The sequence below is a fragment of the Bufo gargarizans genome, chromosome 1 (genome assembly GCF_014858855.1).
Source record: "Bufo gargarizans isolate SCDJY-AF-19 chromosome 1, ASM1485885v1, whole genome shotgun sequence".
Lineage (NCBI taxonomy): Eukaryota > Metazoa > Chordata > Amphibia > Anura > Bufonidae > Bufo > Bufo gargarizans.
Genome location: NC_058080.1, coordinates 603,497,817 through 603,523,568, shown reverse-complemented (window position 1 = coordinate 603,523,568; position 25,752 = coordinate 603,497,817). Strand labels below are relative to the sequence as shown.

Sequence of the window (25,752 nt, the reverse complement as noted above, 5' to 3'; positions counted from 1 at the left end):
TAGCGGTATGATGCTGATGAAAAGCCTGATGGTATTATTTTTTACAGTGCTGCAGAAAACATGATATTGCCATTTATGAACTAGTCAATGCTGGAATCAGAGTGTCAGCCGTTAGGGCCACATACTCCACAGACGTGGTAGCCTCAGACTGGGTTTGCAGACTTTTGACTGTTGTGTAACAGACTGTATGCTGCTAAAGGAGGAGAAAAAGCAGTGCTGTTACGGTATTGCAATTTAAGCCATTCCATGATGTTTGTCAATGGGGTTATTGTATGTTCTGTACTTTGTCGTGGTGTAACCATCTTATTTTTTCCCCCCATGGTCTCAAATGAAGTACCTGTATTCTATTACAACTCCTGTAAAATAGTTTTAGTTGTAGCACATTTCTCGGACATGGTCATCAATCCAGTGTAATTGCAGGCGAAATGATGTCTGCTGTAACCCGCCCGGTCTTCTCAGTGAGTGGTACATTCAGTTCTCTCCTGCCGTGTGGAGCAGTTTAGATATCAGAGTGCTCGAGTACTAAATTTTGTCTTAATAAAGAGCAGGCAAATTAGATTTGGGACTGACTTCTCCTGACGCTAGTAGATTTGCAGTGTCCTTCTGTGTGTGCTTTTTTTTTATATTTACAAACAATGACATTCAAGGCCCTTCGTTAGGCTACTTTCACACTAGCGTTCGATCGGATCCGTTCTGAATGGATCCGATCATAATAATGCAGACGGAGGCTCCGTTCAGAACGGATCCGTCTGCATTATTTTAGCATATAACAGCTAAGTGTGAAAATAGCCTCGTACGGATCCGTCCAGACTTTCAATGTAAAGTCAATGGGGGACGGATCCGCCTGAAGATTGAGCCAAATTGTGGCATCTTCAAACGGATCCGTCCCCATTGACTTACATTGTAAGTCTGGACGGATCCGCACGCCTCCGCACGGCCAGGCGGACACCCGAACGCTGCAAGCAGCGTTCAGCTGTCCGCCTGTCCGTGCGGAGGCGAGCGGAGCGGAGGCTGAACGCCGCCAGACTGATGCAGTCTGAGCGGATCCGCTCCATTCAGACTGCATCAGGGCTGGACGGCTGCGTTCGGGTCTGCTCGTGAGCTCCGTTTGAAGGGGCTCACAAGCGGACCGACGAACGCTAGTGTGAAAGTAGCCTTAGTGTGCAGGATCTGGGATTGTGCAGTATTCCACCAAGGACAAGTGTGACCCTTTGCCATTAGGTTTGACTGTTGCACTACTCCTACTATCCAGATTACTTAAAGTACACATTAAAGAGGTTTTCTTGGGGAATAACTTATTTTTTAAGTAAACGGATGGAAGGAGTTAAAAAATAATCGTGAATCGCCTCACCGATTCCCCCCCTTCCTCCCCCACTACATGTTCCTGGCTGGAGTCACGGGAAATGGTTTGGACTGTCTACTAGGCCAATCGCTAGTCGCAGTGTTGACCATCTCAGCCAGTGATTGGCCTAGTGAGGAGTCAAAGCCATTTCCTGTGTGCAGGAAGTGGGGAGCACCGGGACCCAAATAGTGGGAGATCGGTGCGGTTACTAAGGGTTATTTTTTTAATCCATCCCATCCCCCAGCTCTCCTTTTTCCAGTATTGATCTTGTGTTTCTCTTGGCAAATGTTGTTGTCATGCATCATGGAAGGTAGTGTCCCATGAGAATCCCCTGATCTCATAATGAACGGAAATCATCGATCCTTCCATGAAAATCTGAACACTTGAAATGTTGTACTTTCTAATCACAAGGAGATTAGTTTTGCTATTTTCATTAGTTTAGTCACTCACTAAAGCTGGCCATACATTTGAGGTCCTGATTGGCCACCTTGGGATCACTCGTATGAACAATCCAATCATCTAAACAGCCCTACCAATAATTTTTTTTTTTTTTTTTTTTTTTCCAATAAAAACAGGCTCCCCAGGGCTTTAGCACAATGGCAAGAGATCGGCTGAATTCAGCCGATCATGCCATCAACGTGCTGTTTCGGCCGATGAACGGCCAATTTTTCCAGCACAGCGGATTGTATTTTCGGCAGACGAGAGTTACTCACCTGTTTCTTCTTCGCTGTGCCACAGCCTCAGTCCTCTTCCCACTGTTTGTTTACCAGGCCGCAGTGGTGACTTGCAGGTAGGCAGCATGTGACCACTGCATCTAGTCACTGTCATCATCAGTTTCCTGCCTTAGGCTGGGTTCACACCGGCGTCACGTTTTGGCTCAGTATGCGTCCTGGGTGCATTGAGGCAAACCCGCACAAGTAGGTACCCAATTGCAGTCAGTTTTGACTGCGATTGCGTTCCGTTGTTCAGTTTTTTTTTTATCACGCGGGTGCAATGCGTTTTGCACGCGTGTGATAAAAAACTGAAAGTGGTACAGAGACCCGAACTTCTTCACTGAAGTTTGGGTTCGGTGTTGTGTAGATGTAATTATTTTCCCTTATAACATGGTTATAAGGGAAAATAATAGCATTCTGAATACAGAATGCTTAGTATAAGGTCAATTGAGGGTTAAAAAAAAATAATATTTAACTCGCCTCCTCCAATTGATCGTGTAGCTGCCGATCTCCTGTTCTTTCTTCAGGACCTGTCAAAGAACCTGTGGTGACGTCACTGAGCTCATCACATGGTCCATCATCACTATGATTGGACCATGTGATGCAACATCACCACAGGTCCTTTAGCCGGCAGCTCATGATTAAAGAAGTAAGAAGACATCGGCAACTACGCGATCAAGTGGAGGAGGTGAGTAAATTTATTTTAATTTTTTAACCCTCAATTGACCTACTAAGCATTCTGTATTAAAGAATGCTGTTATTTTCCCTTATAACCATGTTATAACTACAGTGAATAGACTGTCATCTTAGCGTCTATGCGTGAAAATCGCACCGCATCCGCACTTGCTTGCGATTTTCACGCAGCCCCATATACTTCTATGGGGCCTGCGTCGCGTGAAAATCGCACAATATAGAGCATTCTGCGATTTTCACGCAATTCACAAGTGATGCGTGAAAATCACTGCTTATGTGCACAGCCCCATAGAAATGAATGGGTCCGGATTCAGTGCGGGTGCAATGCGTTCACATTGCACCCGGGCGGAAATCTCGCCCGTGTGAACCCAGCCTTATACCGTTGAGGACATTTGGTTGGCTTCAGTGGTCACTTATACCTCCTACATTACTGCAGTTTTTTGTGCAAACAGTGGTAGGAGGACCATAACTGTGGCACAGGAGGATGATTGTTTGTTTTAAAGCCCGAGTAAAAAAAAAAAAAAAGTGCATAATGGTTGTGGTTTTTTTTTTTCCACAATCATAACTGTGATGTTCAGGCTTCCCTAATATTTTTTTCAGCCATATTGTTCAGTGTTTCAGCTGCACAGCTAAATGCATTTTGCTCATAAGCAGCAGGCATGTCCTTCTATTGAAGTCCACTATGTTTGTTTTCAACCCCAGACCTTATAGAACAGATAAGGCTACTTTCACACTAGCCTTTTTTGCTGATCCGTCATGGATCTGCAAAAATGCTTCTGTTACAATAATCCAACCGCATGCATCATTCATGAATGGCTCTGTTTTTTTTACCATTGAAAGTCAATGGGGGACGGATCCGTTTTCTATTGTGTCAGAGAAAACTGATCTGTCCCCTTTGACTTACATTGTGTGCCAGGACGAATCAGTTTGGCTTCACTTCGTCAAGCGGACAGAAAAACGCTGCAAGCAGCGTTTTGGTGTCCGCCTCCAGAGCGGAATGGAGGCTGAACGGAAGCAAACTGATGCATTCTGAACGTATCCTTCTCCATTCAGAATGCGTTAGGGCAAAACTGATCCGTTTTGAACCGCTTGTGAGAGTCCTGAGCGGATCCCACAAGCTGAAAGCCAAAACGCAAGTGTGAAAGTAGCCTAAGGGAAAAACACAACTTGGGGTGCCTTCACATGGCAGATTTTGTGGCAGAATTTTCTACGACTGAAAATCCTTTCTATTAATTTGAATGAGGTGGAAAGCACATAGATCACAGCGAGTTTTCTGCGCGGGTGCATTGCGTGAAGTGAACGCATAGCACCCACAATGAATCCTGATCCATGTATTTCAATGGGTTTGTGCATATAAGCGTTATTTTTCCGCACATCATTTCTGTGTTGCATGAGAATCGCAGCATGTTCTATATTCTGCGTTTTTCGCGTAGCCCTGGTCCCATAGAAGTGAATGGGGCTTCTATATTCTGCGTTTTTCGCGTAGCCCTGGTCCCATAGAAGTGAATGGGGCTTCAGCAAAAAACACATTGTAATTGCAGACAAAACTGACTGAAGTTGCTTGCGAAATGGTGCGAGCTTCACTGAGCGCATCCTGGCACAATCCGTATTGTTCGTGTGAATGAGGTCTTACAGACACGGGAGGCTTCTGTGATGTTCAGGAGCCGTGTAGAAGCAGTTCTTTTATCAGGCTCATGATTTCAGCCAGCTCTGACACGCCGTCTTGTGTGTCCCTCTTACCAGGGAGCGGACTGCAACTTCGGAGGAAGTGAGAGCCCCAGTGGCCATGACTTTACAGCTTGTCATGTGGTTGCAGGCATACTTTTTTTTTATTTTTTTATTTTTATTTTTTTATATGAAGTCATTTAGAAATTTGCTAGTTACACCATTGTGTTAAAAAAAATATATATATTTTAATAAGTCACAGATCTGACCAGTCAACTGTCAGTGAAGTCAGGCTGTCAACCATAGGTAATGACTTAGTAGCGTCACAGCAGAAACCAAAATTACTCCATAAAATGTAACCTTTAATAGTATTCATAATAATGAAAAAATAACCCCAATAAAAACCCTACAATATCCCTACTCTTCTCCTGCCTGATAGGCGGAACTGCTGCCCTGACAAGGGCGATCCCTCTGTGGTCTTAGCTTTCCCTCTATTACCGTGATACCACCCGGGTCCAAGAAGGCAGGGGGTCGCCAAATATAGCTCCGAGAAATTTTCAGGTTTCAGAGGCCGGACTCCAACCTAGCAGAATGTTATGGTATACTGCTAGTAATATGGCAATAGCCCTTTTTAAGCATACTTTTCGTTTTTTAGTCTTGACATTTTAGATATTAGAGTTATTGAGATGCAACATTTAGCAAAAAAAAAAATACAAATAAGTCCTACCCTTGGGATAACAGTGTATAGCGGTAAACCAGTGTAAGCAGATTTACTGCCAGCTGTATGATGAGCTCTCAGTGCCCTGTGCCATCGGACTAGCGCTTCTGGGATAGAGATTAGTGACCGGGTAATTGTATAATGTACTGCATGTGTGAATGAAATCTAGGAGCTCTGCCTTTGAAGAAGAATTGACTATGTAGTCGGCAAATGATAAATCGAGCAAAGCGCCTATATAATCATCAGTGAAGACTGCGGCAAAACCGGGATGGGCAGAGTACTCTGGAAGCCACATATGGAACCAGAAGCTAATGCTCTAGTAATAAACTTCCATAGGCTCCGAGCTCTGGATGAAAGGTTCTGATGACTGAAAAAGAAGGTGGTTTCATTATAGCTTCCTTACTTTCACGATCAATTCTGATATATGTGGTTCCATGAGGGCCACAGGCTGGATTTTAATAATGCATCGCCTGCTACTCCCTCTGTACAAGTGCTGTAAGACATAACCTGAGATATAAATGATTTAGTATCGACTCCCTGGATGAGCATCATTCATATCGGCTAGAAGGGTACATAAGGACATTCCGCTGCAGCAATACTATTTAGAAGGCCTTGTTGGCCATATTAAGGGGAACCCATCAAGAGGACATAGCGTCTCAAGCTGCCACCAACCAGTTATCCAGGTAATAAGCTGGCAGTGATGCCCTTGTATATCGTGGCCGATGCAGCATAATGTAGACTGAAAACAGTGCCACCTATATTCAAATGACTTCATTTGAGGCCTCTATGGCAGATTCTGCCAAAAAGAGCTGACATCTGAACAGGCCCCATTATAGCGAATTGTGTCTGTTCTGCTCCATTCATTTCAATGATGTGCCAAATCCGGCAGTTCTGCTATTCTCTATGTGCTTCTCCTCTAATAAATAGTGCAGACATGTCTACCAAGTTCTACATGCAGATGTGAAAGCAGCCTAACCGTGTAGCCCCACAGTGGGGTCAGGAAGTGCATCCACAATACGGACATGCGAATCGAGCCTTTCCTGCTGACGTTATATATAATGTGATCAGGTCTTGGTAGAATCTTGAATCCACAACGGCAGATTCGTAGAATAGTTTTTCCCCGACCATCGGCAGTGTTAAGACCTCATGTAGCGCTCGTCATGTACGGAGACCCTTCTATCAGGTTGTAATTCTTCAGTCTCTTATTAGGAAATATGTCATAGATAGATAAATCCTTTTTTGTCCGTACTCCATAGGATGAATCCAGCTAAGGCCTCATGCACACGACCTTTGTGTGTTGCGGTCTGCAAAACACGGATGGCGTCCGTGTGCATTCCGCAATTTGCAGAACGGCGTGGATAGCCTTTAATATAACTGCCTATTCTTGTCCGTAAAGCGCGGACAAGAATAGGACAGGTTATATTTATTTTGCGGACCACAGAACAGAGCAACTGATGCGGAAAGCGCATCTTTTCCGGCCCCATTGAAGTGAATGGGTCCGCGTCCGAGCTGCCAAAACTGTGACTCTGATGCAGACCAAAACTATGGTGTACATGAGGCCTAAGGCCTCGTGCATCCGCGGCCGTTGTGCCGTTTTCAGTATTTTTTTCGTGGACCCATTGACTTTCAATGGGTCCGTGGAAAAAAATCGGAAAATGCACTGTTTGGCAGCCGCATCCGTGATCCGTGTTTCCTGGCCGTAAATAAAAATATGACCTGTCCTATTTTTTTTTTTTTTTCACGGCCAATGGTTCACGGACCCATTCAAGTCAATGGGTCCGTGAAAAAACACTGATGCACACAAGATTGTCGTCCGTGTCCGTTTTTTCCTATCATTTCAATGGCAAACTTGACTTAGATTTTTTTTTTTTTTCATTTTTTATGTCCGCGCATCCTCCAAAAATCAAAAAATACCCACGGACGAAAAACAGTCACGGATCACGGACCTATGGACCCTGTTTTTGCGGACCTTAAAAAAAAAACAAAAAAAAAAAACGGTCGTGTGCATGAGGCCTTAATCTGCTATATTAAACTGTATTCATGAAAACACGGCTAAGCTTTTGCTGGTTTTATGTCTGAACTGAAAAGGGATCTGAACAATTTCCGACCTGTGCAAGTGATATACTACACCGTATGTCGCTGAATGTTCCTGATGTGTGCCTTTTGGATCGTTTACTACTGCCATTGTACTTGTGTGGAAACGCTTAAAAGGGTTGTCCTACAAAATACATTTTTTTTACGTTAAATCCAGCCCATTATTACACCTTTTTATATATTTACTCATTTATGTTTCTATCCCCCCAATATTCCAGGAATAATGTTAGTATTGCGCCACCTGCTGTTTCTGTTGAACATCTTGTGTCCACCTAAGTAAATGTGCTAAAGTGGACGCACATGCTCAGTCTTTCTTTTGCTCCTGAAGGTATGCAGAGGGATCCCAGGTGCGGTTAGCTGGATACTTTTAAAGTACAGAGTCCTTTTTGTTTCTCAGGTGAGCTGCTGAGCAAGTGCAGTTCTAGTAATGCGGTCTCACTCGGCATCAGCTCTGAGAAGCAGCCGCTCACCACACCAGGGATCCCGCCACATACCTGAAGGACGCAGCATGTGGGAATTACAGGCTTTTATTTATTTTATATCAGTGTGAATACAGAAATGTTTGGAATAATTACCTGTCTGTATACAGCAGACTTCACAAGGGCCACATTCACGTGGCTAATCTTTCATATGGTTTGAAATCTGCCTCCCATTATTTTCAGTGGGAGTCCTAACCATAGTTTATATGGACGCATACATTTCCACTGAGGATTTAAAATGTGTTGTGGGGGAAAAAAATTGACCTGTGAATTCTTTAGACGCAGAGCGCGTGGTGTAAGCCACATGCCGATTACCTACTACTGGAATGGGGCTAGTCAGTGTGTAGACCCACAGCAGTTCACATGGCGAATACAGGTCAAGCTTGGGTTTCTTCATTGGAAGGGTGCATCAGGTTTTGGGGTGTGGGTTCCGAACGCCTGCCGTTTATCCGCAGTTTTCAGTGCAGATGTTATAATATGTCTCTTTTGTCTCCATTAGATGGTGTACCTCAGGTTTATTACTTTGGTCCTTGCGGTAAATACAATGCCATGGTGCTAGAACTACTGGGGCCAAGTTTGGAAGACTTATTCGACTTGTGTGATAGAACGTTTTCCTTGAAAACCGTTCTGATGATAGCCATACAGCTGGTAAGTAAGATGTGCTTTTATCTCTCTGATAATGTTTGCAAGTACCTAGAATAATTTTTCAAACCATTGGTTTGCTTTAAGCTTTAGAAACCTGTAAAGGGTGCACAGTGCAGCCCAGACGCTTGGAGATTAGCGCTAATTGCCAGGCTGCAGCTATACTTGCCGTGGTCTCTGTCAAAGTGCCGCGGTATGTTGGCGCTATATAAGCAAGAGAAATGCAGGTGCAGCCCAGCGAATAGTGGTGAGCCACATGCAGATACCGCAGCCGGGCTGCAATGTGTGTGAGCACCCCGAAGTATAAATTTAGCTTCATTTGGGATCAGTACATAATAAGTAATCAGTGGTCTACAGTTATCTACATCTATCAGGCATAATACATTGTTAATACCATTGCCGGCTGAACTGAATAACATTGACAATCTCATTACTATAACAGGGGTGGGATGAACAGTCAGTTCTTAGAAGCTGATGTGTTGTTGGCATTACCCTTGACGCAGAATAGGCGCTGCAGCATCAGAAACACTTTATGGCTCGTTGATGTGCATCTGATTAATCAAGTTTGTACGTTAAACAATTTTTTGAAAAAAAAAATAGAATTCCTGGTGATTTTCTCTTTTTTTTTTTTTTTTTCTTTCCTCTATCTGTATTAAAAATAAAATCTTTAAAGGGAATGTCATAAGAAGATGACCTATTTAAATAATGTTTTTGCGTTAACCTCTTTAAAAAATAAAATAAAAAATATATATAAATGTATATCTAAGACTTAAGAAAAAATAAAATATAAAAACTTCAGAGAGTGGCGGACCCACAATGGGGTTCATACTCGCCTGGTCCCTGACGCTGGGTTCCAGCTTCCTTGCTCCCTGGCCGTCTCTGCAGCTCTGCAATGCACTGGCATCAACATGCTGACGACCGCCATGTGACCGCTACAGCCAATCAGTGGCTGCAGCCGTGACCTGTCACCTCTTGGAACCCGTCAACAGGATGTTTATTGCCAGAGCATCATGGAGGTGGGGGCACTCGCTGAGGTTTTATAAGTCTTGGATAACCCCTTAAAGGGACCCTGTCATCAGCTTTATGCTGACCTCACTGAGGACTCATAATAGGTTCTGTGGAGATCACATTTCCGGTCATCTCATCACAGGCAGGATCACATTGACAGATGACACATCTGTGTAGATAAGGGAGCCGTTACACGGCCCAATCCCCGGGCAGTGCGATCCCTGATGAGAGCACCCCCACCCCATACACATAATGATGCCTGCACAGGTCACAAAACATGCCTAATAAATGTTCCTATAGAAATCATCTCCACACTATTGGTTCCTATGGTTGTAGGCGCTGTAAAGCATTTCTCTAAAGGCTGTTAATAGCCGCTTTGGAAAGATGGCCGCCCTCTTTTTCATGTTCAGGAAATAGATATAAAATATTTCAATACGAATATCAGAATCGAAAAATGAATATATATCGGTGTCTGGTTTTAATTGGTAAAATTTTTTTTTTTATTTGATAAAAGATCTGCCGCTAATGTCTTGGTGCTTGAAGGGCACCTTCAGTGCATGTCTCTAAATTTAGAGATGTTTTGGCACGACAAGGGGACCTACACAATTGGTTTTTATGTTCTGGCTGGTTAGGGAGTAAACTGAAATTATATTCAAACGTAAATATTTATTAAAGGTTAACTGTCATGTTTTCATCAGAAAATCAATTTTAGCATATGTTACTGCAGCAGCAGCATTATGCATAAAGCCATCTTTAGTTTCTTCACATACCAGTGTTTTCCTTGAGTTTTTCCCTTAGTTACAGCTGTTTAAAAATGTACAATAGGAGGATCTTCTCAAGATGGCTTCTCTGCCAGTTCTCTGAGGCCAAAACTGCTTTCCCTCACTTCCCATACACACTTTCTGTAGCCAGCAGCTATCAAATTGGATTACTGAGAGACACTCCTCCTCACTCTGAAGCCTAATGCAGGCATGCAGTGTAAAGGACCGCCCCTCTGTCTTCCGTTTAATCTAAAAGGAAGACAGACGAGCCCTAGCAACGGTCTTTTAAGGGAGCAGTGGAAAGGGACAGAGGACATTAATGAAAGCTGTTATTATAAAGTAATTACACATCTTTTGGCAATCATTGACAGACTAACTCAGGTATACATGCCTAGCTCTAATAAACTAGCAAATAAAATAAAAAATGAGTTACACTTTAAAGAAATTGTCTGGAACTCCGTTAGGCCTCATGCACACGACCGTTGTTTTGTTCCGCATCTGAGTCGCAGTTTTTGTGGCTTGGATGCAGACCCATTCACTTCAATGGGGCCGCAAAAGATGCGGACAGCACTCCTTGTGCTGTCCGCATCCGTTGCTCCGTTCCGTGGTCCACAAAAAATATATAACCTGTCCTATTCTTGTCCATTTTGCGGACAAGAATAGGCAGTTATTTCAATGGCTGTCCGTGTCGTACCGCAATTTGCGGACTGCAAAACACACAATGGTTGTGTGCATGAGGCCCTAGGCTACTTTCACACTCGCGTTTTGGCTTTCAGTTTGTGAGATCCGTTCAGGGCTCTCACAAGCGGTCCATAACGGATCAGTTTTGCCCTAATGCATTCTGAATAGAAAAGGATCCGCTCAGAATGCATCAGTTTGCCTCCGTTCCGTCTTTTGGTTCTATTATCACCATTCATTGTGGTGGGGCTTATTTTATTGATTTAATAAATGTTATGTTTTAAAGGGTTACCACATATATTATTTTTTATCTATCCCAGGTACCTCATTTTGCAAGGTTTGATCTCCTTACACGGGGCCAATTTTCTTCCTTGCGTGTTATATACATTTTTAATGGCCTATCCTCTTGATAATTCTTCAGGATCAAATTGGTGGAGGTCCAACACCCCACAGCCCCGCCAGTCAGCTTGGGAAGAAACGATCTCCATGAACACTAACCATAGGCGCATTTAAATGATGCTATTATCTGGCCGATTATTAGAAAGAATGTTAGTCCTATTGTTTGTGCCCGATAATCTGCCCATGTAAATGGAGTGCCTATAACCCGATGAACAAGCAAACGCTCCTTCATCAGGTAGTTTCATCCTTTATGCAGCACATTAAAGGGGTTGTCTCGTCACAGACGATGTGGGAATGTCACTAGGATATGCCCCCATTGTCTTATAGGTGTGGGGGCATATCCCACTGGGACCCGCACCTATATCGAGAACAGAGTCCCAAAAGTGGTGGAGAGGGCACTGCGCATGCGCAGCCACCCTCCATTCATTTTCTACGGAGCGTCTGAAAATAGCCGAGCACTGGCTCCGCTATTTCCGTCGGGCCCATAGAAGTGAATGGGAGCGGTGGCTGGTCATGCGTGGTGCATTCATTTCTATGGGGAGCGTGCTTGGTGGTGGCCGGACTGGAGTCCTCCAGCTTCCATCTTGCGGGGCTCCGTTCCCGATATAGGTGTGGGAACCACACCTATAAGACAATGGGGGCATACCCTAGCGATATACCCCCATTGTCTGAGATGAGACAACTCCTTTAAATCATTGTTTCTGGGCTGCAGGTCATGCAGTGTGACCAGCAATCTGCTGCCTAAATTCAATGACCCTGTATGAGGACGAACAATTGCAGTAGCCATGGCTTCTCCCGATACAGTAGAGGTGATCACTGCATGTGAATGGACCTGTTACTTCCACTGAGGAAGTGATATGGCTGCATGTGGAGGGTTCACAAGCAAGAACCCATCACATTAGGCCCAGTTCACACTTCAGTTATTTGGTCAGTTATTTCCATCAGTTATTGTGAGCGAAAACCAGGTTCGGGTCAAAAACACAAAACAGGTTCAGGTCCTTCCATTACAGCTTATCTTTGAGGAGGCTTCACTACTGGTTTTGGCTCACAATTATTGACTGAAATAACTGACCAAATAACTGAAGTGTTAACTCTGCCTTATGGGTGCCTACAACAGGCCTCATTTTATGAAAGCTGTCCTTGTTGCTCTTGGCAACCAGTCGGGGCTCTGCTTCAATTTCTTATTTTGTCGTAAAAAATGAAAGCTTCACTGTGGTTGCTATGGACAACAAGGCTAGTTTTGCTTTTAGGCAGTGGCGATAAATGAGACCCAAATACAGTATAACATTGGGAACAGTTATGTTTGCGGATAACTCCCTTTAACCATGCCGCGATCTGTGTGACCATACACCACTACAGTTATACTTATAAATAATATAATTATGCTAATTTGGTTTACATTTTTAATGCATGTGCTTTTATTTCTTACAGATTTCTCGCATGGAATATGTTCACTCAAAGAACTTGATATATAGGGATGTAAAGCCTGAAAATTTTTTAATAGGTCGTCCAGGCAACAAGAACCAGCAAATAATTCACATAATAGATTTTGGCTTGGCAAAAGAATACATAGACCCAGAAACAAAGAAGCACATACCCTACCGAGAACACAAGAGCCTTACAGGAACAGCTAGATACATGAGTATAAACACGCATTTAGGAAAAGGTAGGTGCAAGAGAATGCCTGAGCCTTGCCTGTGGTGGCAAAAAAGAAAGTGTACAGTGTAGAACCAGATACCGAAAGATGCGGGACAGGTAGACCCGCTGCAAGGTTTAATGGCTGGACACAGCTACATGCTTGGGAACAGTTTTGATTTTTACCCATGCAAAGAGTGGAACACCAAAGTGGGTATTTGGGGGCATTCTTGGGGGCATTGTACTCAATTTGAGCTAAAAATATTTTTTTCAAGTGGTCTTTATTAAAAATATTGAGCAGTTTTCCTTGCACAGCTTTGAGTTTACCTAGTAACTGGTTCTGAATTTTCTCGATGCTCCGTCATGCAGGGAGCTGAGGGGCTCCTTATCTCTAATCTGACTTTATAAACAATCATTATAGCTCAATTCTTATCTTACTGATAAGCACTCATGCACACGACCCTTGTTGGCCGGTGCCAAAATTGCGGCCCACGCACCGTATCATGGATCCAGACCCATTCACTTGATTGGGCCTGAAACCCGGAAGATAGGGTGCAGAGGCATGGAGCGGAAGGCCACGAAAGCACTACTCAGTGCTTCTGTGGCATTTCGGCCCGGGCCTCCACATCGCTAAAAAATAGAACTTATAAAACGTATAAAAAAAATGCCTTCCCTAGCCAACTGTTTGCATAGACACCTAGCTGTGGTTCGCCTGATTGAAAAAATGTTTATTTTGTTGATCCGAGATTCCCTTCCCAAGTTATGATACTTAATATGCAAATGAGGCCTTTGGTGCAATGAGGCCATCACCATTGCTCTTGTTGCACCCAAGCTCCACTCATTTCTGTGGCCAGACCATCCCTCGCTTCCTTGCCACTGCCTGGCCCTGTCACTTGAAAACAGTGAAGGAGTGGCAGCCACAGAAATGAGTGAAGCTTGGGTGCAGAATAGGCCATAAACCGAGCTTAAACCCTCCATCTTTAAGAACAGGGGTCCCCAAACTCCTACCACTACTAATATTCTCATTTGCTGTCATTTGAAGTGCCCCTTTAGATAATTGACCTTTTCTTTTTGTCCTCTTGTCTGATGGCATTGCTTTGTGTATGACTAGTTGTTACAATAAGTCATCTCATCCTTGCAATGAAGACCACAAAAGCTTAGAAGCGGTAGCAGCTTTTTCTTAAAACGTTAGGGGATGTTTCCTGACCTAAAAAATGGTGACCGTAGTACACTGGCCTGACGTGAACTGCAGTAACGTGTGGCTTAGAGGTTACTGTGGCTGTGCACTAATATAAAGATGCTCATATATTTAATGAGTCTTATTCTTGAAGTGTCACAGCCCTGTAATTTAATTCACAATCTAAGGCCTCATGCTGTATTGGGGAAGGGGAAAGCACCAAATACACACAAAAGGAATAGACTACAGTCTAGGCCTCAAAAGCTAAGGAGGGGGATGGTGACCTCCTAGAAATCCTTAGGCCTTTCTCTAAAATCAGATCCTGATGGTGGAAATGCTCATACGCCGGATACCCATGCCCTGCAAAAACTGACAAGCCCTAGGATAGGTAGCAGGAGACGAGACAGCTGGTTCCTTCCCAGATGAAGAAACCCGCATCTCCCTGAGGCCTAGAACAAAAACACCAGAGAACAACAAACAGAAAAGGCAACTAGTACTTAGCTTAGAGATGTATGGAGAAGCAGGAGATCCCAGACAAGCGAGCTCTAGCAACTCCAAGGAGAAAATATCAACCGCATGGTCAGCAGTGTGAGGCGGACCTAAATAGAGCCTCATCACTAATAACAAGCAGAACCTGAGGAGAGGTGAGATCCTGCCAAACCACAACATACAGAGAAACCTGTCAGCCTCACGTGCAGCAAGTCTATCCGATCTTCTCACCTCTGTCAAAGGAGGGACCGTGAAACATGCAAGCGACTGTTGCTGCGTTTTTTTTCCGGCTCGGATGCGGACCCATTCACTTCAATAGGGCTGCAAAAGATGTGGACAACACTCTGTCTGATGTCCGCATTTGTTGCTCCGTTCCTTGGCCCCGCCCAAAAAATGTCAACAAGTCCTATACTTGTCTGTTTTGCGGAGAAGAATGGGCATTTCTATTACGAGCACCCGTTCCATTCCGGAACGCACACGGGCGGCATCTGTGTTTTGCAGACCCACAATTTATGGACTGCAAAAGACGATACGGTCGTGTGCATGAGGCCTAATAGTGGAGATTCAGAAGTATATGGCTCTGGCAGTAGACTTGTGTATTATAGTGTAAAGGGAAGTACATGCACAATCATTCAACATAAAGGCTTAAAGTGGTTTTGCCTGCACTTTACTATTGTAGACCTTCTTCAGATCAGCTGGGGGCGGACTGTCAGCTCCTCTGACAATCAGTCGCTCTGCCCACTGTGAAGCGGCTTTCCCTTGTTACTGCAGAGTTGTTCCCATTGACTTTGTACAGTAACCAAGCGCAGCCACAACACAATCTGTGGAGCGGTGTAGTTCTGACGCCGCAAATCCTGATAAGGCTACTTTTACACTTGGGTTGTTAATTCCGGTACTGAGATCCGGCAGAGGATCTCAATAAAGGAATTAAACTGATCCGTTTTGATGTTGCACATCAGGATGCATCTGTTCCGTTAGGATTACTGTTGTGTGAAATCACAACGGATCCGTCACTAAATACATTGAACAGTGAAAGTCAATGTTTATTTTTTAGGAGACTAATAAAAAAATAAAAATAAAAACATCAGTCACCATTGACTATTATTTTCAGTGCCGGGTCAATTTTTTCTTCAGTTTTTATGACCAGACACAAAACCACAGCTTGCAGAGGTTTCGGGTCCAGTCACAAAACGGAATGCTGATGGAACAGAAGGCTTCCTGAACGGATCTCTTTCCATTCAGAACGCATGAGTACTAAACGGAAGTTTGTTCTTTAGTTTTTTCTTGTATTGAGATCCTCTGCCGGATCTTAAAGGGAACCTGTCACCTGGATTTTGGGTATAGAACTGAGGACATGGGTTGCTAGATGGCCGCTAGCACATCCGCAATACCCAGTCCCCATAGCTCTGTGTGCTTTTATTGTGTAAAAAAACACGATTTGATACATATGCAAATTACCTGAGATGAGTCAGAGCTTGAAAATATGACTCTTCTGTAGTCACACAAGTAACATATGACTCTTATGTTAATTTGCATATGTATCAAATCGTTTTTTTTTACACAATAAAAGCACACAGAGCTATGGGGACTGGGTATTGCAGATGTGCTAGCAGCCCATGTCCTCAGCTGTATACCCAAAATCCCGGTGACAGGTTCCCTTTAATGTGGGAAAGTAGCCTTAGCTGACCTGGGAGGCACTGGGAGCTGAACCCTCACCAATTTGCTATTGATGACCTATCCTAAGTAAGGTCCCGGAAAGCCCCTTTAGGCCATCTTTGCAGGAAACGGATAACTTTACATTCTAGATGTGGTGCGTTGGTCTCGGTTTTCTCCGATACACCTCACAATGCAGACGTAATAGAAGATCTCTAGTGATTGTACTCTGTGCTCTTTGTGACAACTACACACATGCTGCAGACGTGCCCTGGTTGTCCCCCTGAAGTATTTATGCTCTGCATGTCAGGGCCTGGCATATAAGGCTGTGGCATCTTCTACAGTTGGCAGCGATCCTAGTAACTTAGACCTGAAGTCAATAATGAAATTGAATTCTAGAATCTCCGGGCTAGACATAAAAATAAATCTGCACAGCTTAAGTAGATCTACAGTTTGAAAGCAGGAAAGATGGAATTGATCGGTCTGGTATCTCCATTTTCCTGTTTCTATGATTACATCTGTTCAGGATTTCCAGGTTCATTAACGGATTGCTTGGCATGCTTGGAAATACTAAGCCACGGCCATTTTTCTCCTCTTTTCAGCGATCATTCACTTTACAGTTATGGAGTGTGAGAGCTTGCAGAGAATCCTTCAGACCATCTTCTTGCAGAGAATATTTCAGCCTCTTAAGTAACTCATTGCTGCCACCTGCTGGCTGAGGGATTGAAGGTTTATTAATAATTTGGGGGATTCGACGTTGGAGCGTGCGTAGTGTATGTAGGACATTTTGAGTGTTGCAGGATCATGAAAACAGCATCTCATGTGTCAGTCGATAAGATGGCCAAGACCAGCCTGATAAAAATAGCCCGAGGCATCTTTCTCCGCCTGTTTGGAAGAGTCAGTACTTGAAATGTCTGTCCCCTTTGCACAGGACTGCTATTGTATTGTCACCCACTCAAGAATGCAAAGCACCCATGCCGATTATATTATCAGTTAGCTGGAAGTAGAAGTCTAGAGACTAGATTTCGGCTGCGGGGGACACATTTAGCCGTATTGGCTCCTGTGATAGAATTCACAACTGTCAGCAAGTTGGCAGGCGGTCTGCATTCTGTCCTTGCTACTTTCTGCTATGCCTTAGCATTTATTAAAGGGGTAGAGTAGCATTGAGGACATAATGATATCTTTTAAGGGGTTGTCAATTTTTTTCGAATGATGGCCTATCCTCTGAGTATGCTGTCGCTAGCTGATCAGCAGGGGTCAGGCGCCAGCGCCACTGCGGATCGGCTGTTCTGTGTAGCTCCGTCGGCGCCAGAGTTACAGAGGACCGTCAACATTGTATTGTAGTGGACTGTACAATGTTGATGGTGATCTGTAGCTCTGGTGACGACGGAGCTCCACCGAACAGCCGATCTGCAGGGGTGCTGGGCATTGGACCCCTGCTGATCAACTAGTTATGGCCTATGCTGAAGAACATGCCATCTCTTGGGGGCAAAATAATCCTTAAAGAGGACCTGTTGCCACCCCTGACATGTCTGTTTTATTAGCTCCATGCATTCCCCATGTAATAACAATTCTGGAACATCTATTCTTATGTCTGTATGTTCTGCCATTCCTTTATTATTTCTACTAGAAGTTATGACTGAATTGATATTAGCTTTCTGTAAGGGTACAGAGGGGTGGTAACCAGTTGGGGGCGTGTACCTGCACAGTCTGACTCTATCCAATCAGTGCTGCCATTTTCAGACTGTGCAGGTACACCCCCCAACTGGTTACCGCCCCTCTGTACCCTTAGTGAAGACTAATGGCAATTATTTATAACTTATAGTAGAAATAATAGAGAAATGATACAACATAGAGCCGTAAGAATAGATGCTCCAGAATTGTTATTACATGGGGTACTCAAGAAGCTCTCTAAGCAGGCATGTCAGGAGCGGTGACAGGTCCTCTTTAAGCATTCGTACCCATTTCCACTTCTGAAATGTGACTACTCATGCCTGCCATATAAAATTCACACTGTATTTAAATTCCAGATTCCTTCTTACCTCGGGCCTGCTGTGATGGTTTATTTCTGTGCCATTAAATGGGTTTTTTCAGATTTTAATACTGATGACCTCTCCTCTGGATAGGTGGGGGTCCGACACCCGGGACCCCCACCGATCAGCTGTTTGAGAAGGCATCGGCACTCGCAGTAATGCTGCAGCCTTCTCTCACCTTTTCCTAGGCCAGTGAGGACACGTCCATCGGTCACGTGGCCTGGGTGCACCTCGGCCACATTATTATATATTTTTTTTTTTTTATGCACTTCTATAGCGCTTCTATATTCCGCAGCACTTTACAGACATTAGCGCCACTCTGTCCCCAATGGGGCTCACAATCTAAATTCCCTATCAGTATGTCTTTGGAGTGTGGGAGGAAACCGGAGTACCTGGAGGAAACCCACGCAAACACGGGGAGAACATACAAACTCCATACACAGCTCTGTGCTTGGTAAGCTGTGAGAAGCTGTGGTGCTCACGGGTGTTTTCTAAAAGCGCTGATCGGCGGGGGTCATGGGTGGCAGACTCCCACCAATCGGATACTGATGACCTATCCAGAGGATTGCTCATCAGTATTAAGATCTCGGAAAACCCTTTTAAGGGTCCATTCACACGTCCGTAGTGTATTGTGGATCCGCAATACACCCGGTCGGCACTCCCGTAGAACTGCCTATTCTTGTACGCAATTTTTTTTTTTTCGCATGCATTCCTGCCCCATACAGAATTAATGGGTCCGCAACCGTTCTGCAATTTGTGGAACGGATGCGGACCCATTCTGCGGACGTGTGAATGGACCCTTAGTTGGGGTGTCCACATTGTGAATAACATTATTTATTTTTTTTTCTTTGTTTTTAGAGCAAAGTAGAAGAGATGACTTAGAAGCGTTAGGACACATGTTTATGTATTTTCTACGAGGAAGCCTGCCTTGGCAAGGACTTAAGGTAAAGCATGGTTCCGTATGGGGAGAACATGAACTGTCCTATTAAAAGGACCCATAAATAGACATAACCTAAGGGTTAACCACATTGCATATATAGTGTATGACATGAAAACAACCATAAGGAGCCAAATACTGATGATCTATCCTCAGGATACGTCATCAATATGAGAGCAGTGAGGGTCCGACTTCAGGCACCCTCGCTGATCAGCCGTGTCGGAGGGTAGGTCATCAATATTGTACTCCCAGAAAACGGTGTTAAAGTAGTTGTATTTATAGCGTATTTCTGCCCATTATCTTATGATAATACAGCATGCTGATTACATGTGGAAAATATCACGAGTATGGGGATTGATGGTTTTTATGTCAGCAGTACATCCCCCGTTTACAGCGGGCGATGTGCTGCTGACAGTGTTTTTAGTGCCACCTATTGGCCGCATGTTCAGTGGTTAATGGGAACAGGCATTTTTTCGTTCTCTGTAGGCCCGTATAATAAGTCCCTTAGGTGGTACAGGTTCATGAAAAGCCATGTGGTACACTTTGTGTGTTTTTTTTGGTTCACGTCTTGCACATTACAACCGCAAGGTGTGAACAAGGCCTTATGGTAGAATGTTGCACTACCAAATTTGATGGCAACAATGATGGCATTTAGAGACGTCTTTCTGTAGGAGTCTTGTATTTTATAAAAACCTACTCAAATACACCTCAGTGATTGGGGGAACCACCTCTTTGGTATATATGTGTGTGATGTACATTTATACGTTAATTGAAAAAGGCTAGGATATAGCCAAAACATCACAAATTTTATTTGTGTGCTATGGAGTGGATGAATAAAGACTTGCTTGGAGGAGATGCTGGCGTCCCAAGTTGCTCTTTTTACTGTTTGGATTGGCTGGTGAGGATCCATCGGCAGACGTCTTGTTTCATTTCTGACCGCGCTGGGTAAGAGACACTGGTGCTGTTCTTACAATTGTTATTTGTACAGGAGTGGTGCCATTATATGTCGATGCGCTGCGTTGGTCGCTATCTGAAAGCCACAAGGTTATTGTGAACAGAGCCTTAGGCCTCATGCACACGACCATTGTTCTGCAAGTTTTTGCGGCTCTGGTACGGACCCATTCCCTTCTATGGCCCCGCAAAAAAAGTAAAAATAGAAAATGTCCTATTCTTGTCCTTTTTGTGGACAAGAATAGGCATTTCTACAATGGGCCCCCTGTTCCGTTCTGCAAATTGCAGAAGGCACACTGGCGGTTTCCGTGTTTTGAAGATCCGCAATTTGCGGACCGCAAAAAACGGAATGGTCGTGTGCATGAGGCCTTAGACTAAGTTCACACGGCAAAATCCACTGCATTAAAATCAGTAGCTGAAAACAGGTCATTTTTGGTTGGTAGATTTCTAATAAGATGGCGGATTTAGGGGAGTATTGCAAGCGTTTAAGCACAGTATTTGCTTGAGGATTTAGAGGCATTTTTCGGAATAGGTTTTGCCAGCGTTTTTCTTATCCAGCCCTTGGGTGGAATAATGCAGAAGCGTTTTTGGTTTGCAGAAACACCACTAAAAACGCTTCTAAAACTTTTTTTTTTTTTTTTTTTTTATATGCTTCCACCATTGACTTCTATACAGAATCCTCTAACAATCCACTTCTAAGAAGTAAGACTGGGTTCACATCTGCGGCATCCTGATTCAGCTGCCTCAAATGTCAGGTGTCGGCCGGACCTAAAACTGTTGCATGCAATGGCTTTTGTCCTGCTGAAACTGGCATTTACAGTATGCCGGAAAATCTTCAGTCAGCCGCCAAGCGAGTGTCTGCTCGTTTACCCTCTGATCGGTGGCACGGTTATATGGGCCATTTATCGGAAGCCATTATTCTTATGAACCCTTGTTCCTTAGCATTGGCCCAAAAATCATCCAGTCTATTAGGCCCATTTATGGTGTATCTTTCATTTAAGCTTTTGACTTTTCTTTATTGCAGGCAGACACATTAAAAGAAAGGTATCAGAAAATTGGAGATACAAAGCGAGCGACTCCAATTGAAGTACTCTGCGAGAATTTCCCAGGTAACTACTGCCTATGGTAGATAAGTGGCATCATGTAGAGCCTGCTGATGAACCCCTGCTGAAAACACTACAGCCTCATTAAAATGCCTTATTCATCTGTGTGTATATTGCGGCTTCCTAGGAAAGACAGATTTTATCCGATTTGCCTCTATCTGCAGCGAGCACATTTTACGGTCTGCATTTATTGTGTTGTAAATTGCCGACTAAATGACAGTACATATGCTAATACATTGCCTTGTGTGTGCGTTTCTGCATCCAGGAGATACCGCATGTATTCTAAAAGATTTGCTTAGGTGCCGGCTCTCCTTAAAGACACTAGCTGTGCATGGAGACTTACTACCCGTGCTCCATGGTATGGAGACTTATTGGCATTGTTCTGATAGCAGCCAAGCAAGTGTGCATCTTGGGAGTTGTAGTTTTACCACAGCTGGAGTGCCGGATGTTAGCCATCACAGATCTAGAGAAAATGATCCACCTCATTAGTGCCACCGTCTGGAAGTGGCTCCTTACAAGTCCAAGTCAGACTTGCGGGTTGGATGCAGGCCAATTCAGTGGGGCTGCAAAATTGCGGACAGCACACCATGTGCTGTCCACATCTGTGTGTACGTTCCGTGGCATCTGCAAAAATATAGGACATGTCCTATTCTTGTCCACATTACGGACAAGGATCGGACTGTTCTATTATGGGCCGGATGTTCCGTTTCGCGAAATGCACACGTTTGATATCCATGTTTTGTGGACCGTAAAATAGGCAATGGTCATGAGCCCTTAAACTGTATGGCATGTCATAAATACTGTTGTGCTGTAGTGGCACCATGGTAGGACTAAAGGCTCATGTCCTAATACTTGGTGTGGCACAACAAAACTCGTCATACTGGAAAGTGGCTCATGAGCTGACAAAAGGTTGGGGACCTCTGTTGGATGCTTGCCCTTCGCTGCCCCACTACTTTTATTAGGTCATTTTTAGTGTTGAGCGAACTTTTGTGTTCTCGAAGTATTCCGTTATGGTTCGTGGTAGCAGAATCCATAACGGGATACTTTGATAACCCGAACCTGAACTTTAGACGCCGAACTTAAAACAAAAGTTTGCTCAACACTAGTCATTTTAAAAATCCAGCTTTTTTCCCTCTGTTCTTTGTTTCCCCGCTCCCCTTTCATAGTTTGCGCCTAAATTATGACGAGGCGTTCACCTTGTCATAAACTAGGCACATCTCCGGAATCGTGCATCAGTCAAGTAAAACTACTCCACTCCCTGAGTGAAGTAGTTTTATGCCTGCTTTCCGGCAGAAATGTTAGTAAATTTGCTTCTGGCCCCCAGCACTCACTCACCATGCCCAGAAGTCGAACACGGGGTAAAAACATTAATTGTCACAAGGGCATTAAAAAAAATGTTGTAAAAGCGGTTTTGCTATTTTTTTTTTTTTTTTGTGCCAAAAAATTGCTACATAAATGACCCCCCATTACTTATTGAATTACTGCTACTCCTATTTTTGCTTTCACCACCACTCCCCTCCTCTCCTTGCTATGTGGGCAGTTGCACTTCTGCTTCTACCAGCTTCTGGTATAAATGCTGCTCTGCCCTCTCAGCCTTACCGGAGCTTAGGTTTCTAGTTTACCAGTTAAGGTGTGCCATCCTAATTGCCCGTGTATGTTAACTGACTCTGATGCTCAGCTGCCCTGACCTCAGGTTAGTTTAACGGAATTGCACATACTCTGCCTGCCCTGACCTCTGCCTGTTTTCCGACTACAAGTAATGCTTGACCTCTTGGTCCTTCTTACCCGTGTCTCTGATCTGTGGGTTAGATGCCAACTACATTGGGACTATTCCAAGAGGTAGCAGCCTGGTGGGTCCCATGCAACAAAGGCCACATATCATAGGGGTTAAAAAGTGAAAACCAAGGGAACGCCCTTAGGTTTAGCCCAAAGTCAAACAGTTTATATGGTACAGTAGGTCCACACCCAATACCTGTTACACCAAGGCCAAGAATGCAACTTGATCCCATTAAGTTGTCAGGAAATGCTGGGAAATTTTCCATTGAATGCTCTTGGCAGGTTTAGAGGCATGCATAGAGAAACCTTATTTCTATGTCTGATTTGGACACTTAGTCCTTGCTTATATACTTGTTCTTATGATTTTCACTCATGGTGATGCACTTTTTCCCCCCTTATTTGCAGAAGAGATGGCCACATACTTGCGATACGTAAGACGGCTAGATTTCTTCGAGAAACCAGACTACGACTACTTACGGAAATTATTTACAGACTTGTTTGACCGAAAGGGATATATGTTTGACTATGAGTATGACTGGATTGGTAAGCAGCTGGTAAGTTCTGAGTTAAGGTTGGTCTTGTCAGCCTTTAATAGAGAGACTCAATAGCTGTGTGGGGTCTAGTTCAGTCTTGATGGACCTCGCTCATCTGCTCATTGACAGCACCTTACGTACTCTATGGGTTATGCAGTCTTGAAAAAAAGAATTCTATTTTTATATCAGATGCTGAACTGAACGCATGAATTTACATAAGCGGGTGGCATGACCAGTTGAACCTGCCAGGCAAGATTGTGTTTTGCATATGATATATATATATATATATAACATATATGGGAGTCTGATTGTTCCTGTAATAAGCAGTTGCAATGGAAAGCTGCGGTTTTCCTCTATTTTCCATGAATTCACTATAGCAGGGTTCAGCAACCTTTGGCACTCCAGCTGCTGTGAAACTACAACTCCCAGCATGCAAACACGCTCTGCTATTTTTCTAATTCCCATAGAAGTGAATGGAGTATTCTGGGAGTTGTAGTTTCAGAACAGCTGGAGTGCCGCAGGCTGCTGATCCCTACAGTATAGGATGAGATTCGTATATATTGGCACACGTCACAACTAATCTTCACAAGACGATAGCCTCAGTAGGTCTCCAATTCCCCTTTAAGGGAAACTGGCAGGTTCAGACCATACACCATGGGAAAAGTAGGCCATCCATAACCAGAGGTTGCCCTGTAACTCCTCTGGCGAACTAGACCCCCAAACTGTACCAACGAGGTCCATAAGACAGCAATAGATCAGTGAATTTTTATTTCCTGATATTTGAAATGTACTCTTCCATTAAATGTGTTTTTAAGTACTTCAAGGGGTTTGTCTCACTTCAGCAATGGTGGATGTTTAATGCAAGGCACTTACTAATGTATTGTTATTCATATTGCTTTGCTGGCATTATTAATATTTCTATCACATTAAACACTGTTTCCATGGTTACGACCACCCGGGAATCCAGCAGTGGTGGTCATGCTTGCATACTATAGGAAAAAGCTCCAGCCTATGTGCGCTCCCATGGTCCTAGCCATGAGAGGCCGACGCCTTTTCCTATAGTGTGCAAGCACTACCACTGCTACTTGATTGTAGCGTGGTCATAACCTACGGAATGAGCAGTGTATGATGTGATGGAAAAATGAATCATTCCAGCAAAGGAGGCAATATGGACAATAACAATACATTAGTAAGCACCTTGTATTCACTTTCTCTACATGAGAATCGCTATTTGCTGAAGTGAAACAACCCCCTATATTGAGGAGGAGCCACAAACTATCTAACATTCGTATGTACAAATTGATCTTTTGTTCAGTAGATATTCAGCTCTTTTGAATTCTTCCTATACTTTGTTTCTTTGACTTCAGCCTACACCAGTTGGCTCCATTCATGCCGATCCAGCACTTTCATCGAACAGAGAAGCACATCAACACAGAGATAAGATGCAGCAAGCCAAAAATCAGGTAAATGTTGGAATCCTTAACCAGTTACTTACTTCATTTCTGTTGATTTTTTTTTTTTAATTTTCATAGTTCATATCGGAAAACATGTCATTCCTAATTAGAGTCCCTAATTATTGAAAAATTTGTGATATGTCTGACATATCAAAAGTTTAGATCAGTGGGGATGTCGGTCATAAATCCTTAGAACGAGGAAAGATCGCTGCCCATATCACGTCTCTCCTTCCGTCTCGAGACGGGCTGTATAGAAGTCTATGGGTTCATCTCCATTCTGTCCTCTGCAGCGAGAAGAGTGCGCGATATGTGCATGGTTCTCTCACCTTGTCCTGGGGATCAGTAGGTGTTTCGGCACCCCCACGATCTAAACTTTTGATATAGCTCTATGACATATCAAAAGTTTTTTTTGAACAGTTGGTGACCCTTTAATACATCTTGGTCATCGGTAATAGAAATAACACTGTGGCACAGGCACTACGCACTACCATCTAACATGTTACATCGAGGGCTTCTTTAGTTCACCTTCAGCCTAATATTGAGAGCTTCGTTTTAACTTCCTTCTGACCAGTCATATTGCAAATGGATTGTGATTCAGTATCTGGAGCAAAGGATGAGGATGCTATGTGCCTTTGGGGGCCAGTGTTAATCTCTCAGTCATATATTCATATGGGGAAAATCATAATTTTATCCTCTGAATTTGGATGCAACATTTCACTGGGTTTGTAGCAAAAATGGTCCACATTGAAATTCAAGAGATCACAACTGAGGCTATTTTAACGAAAACGCAACTCTTTTTTATATTATAGCACATAAAAT

The 25,752-nt window shown here is 43.7% G+C and overlaps 1 protein-coding gene across 4 annotated transcripts in view; it reads left to right on the top strand.

Annotated features, from left to right (window-relative positions):
* CSNK1G3 (casein kinase 1 gamma 3) overlaps positions 1-25,752 on the top strand; it is a 112,885-nt gene that overhangs the window by 65,995 nt on the left and 21,138 nt on the right. For all 4 annotated transcript variants that reach the window (XM_044275876.1, XM_044275877.1, XM_044275878.1 and 1 more), the window contains 6 exons: positions 8,204-8,352; positions 12,624-12,858; positions 19,038-19,123; positions 21,092-21,176; positions 23,352-23,500; positions 24,847-24,942. In XM_044275876.1, coding sequence (XP_044131811.1) covers positions 8,204-8,352; positions 12,624-12,858; positions 19,038-19,123; positions 21,092-21,176; positions 23,352-23,500; positions 24,847-24,942 — 800 coding nt within the window. The remainder of the gene's footprint in view (positions 1-8,203; positions 8,353-12,623; positions 12,859-19,037; positions 19,124-21,091; positions 21,177-23,351; positions 23,501-24,846; positions 24,943-25,752) is intronic.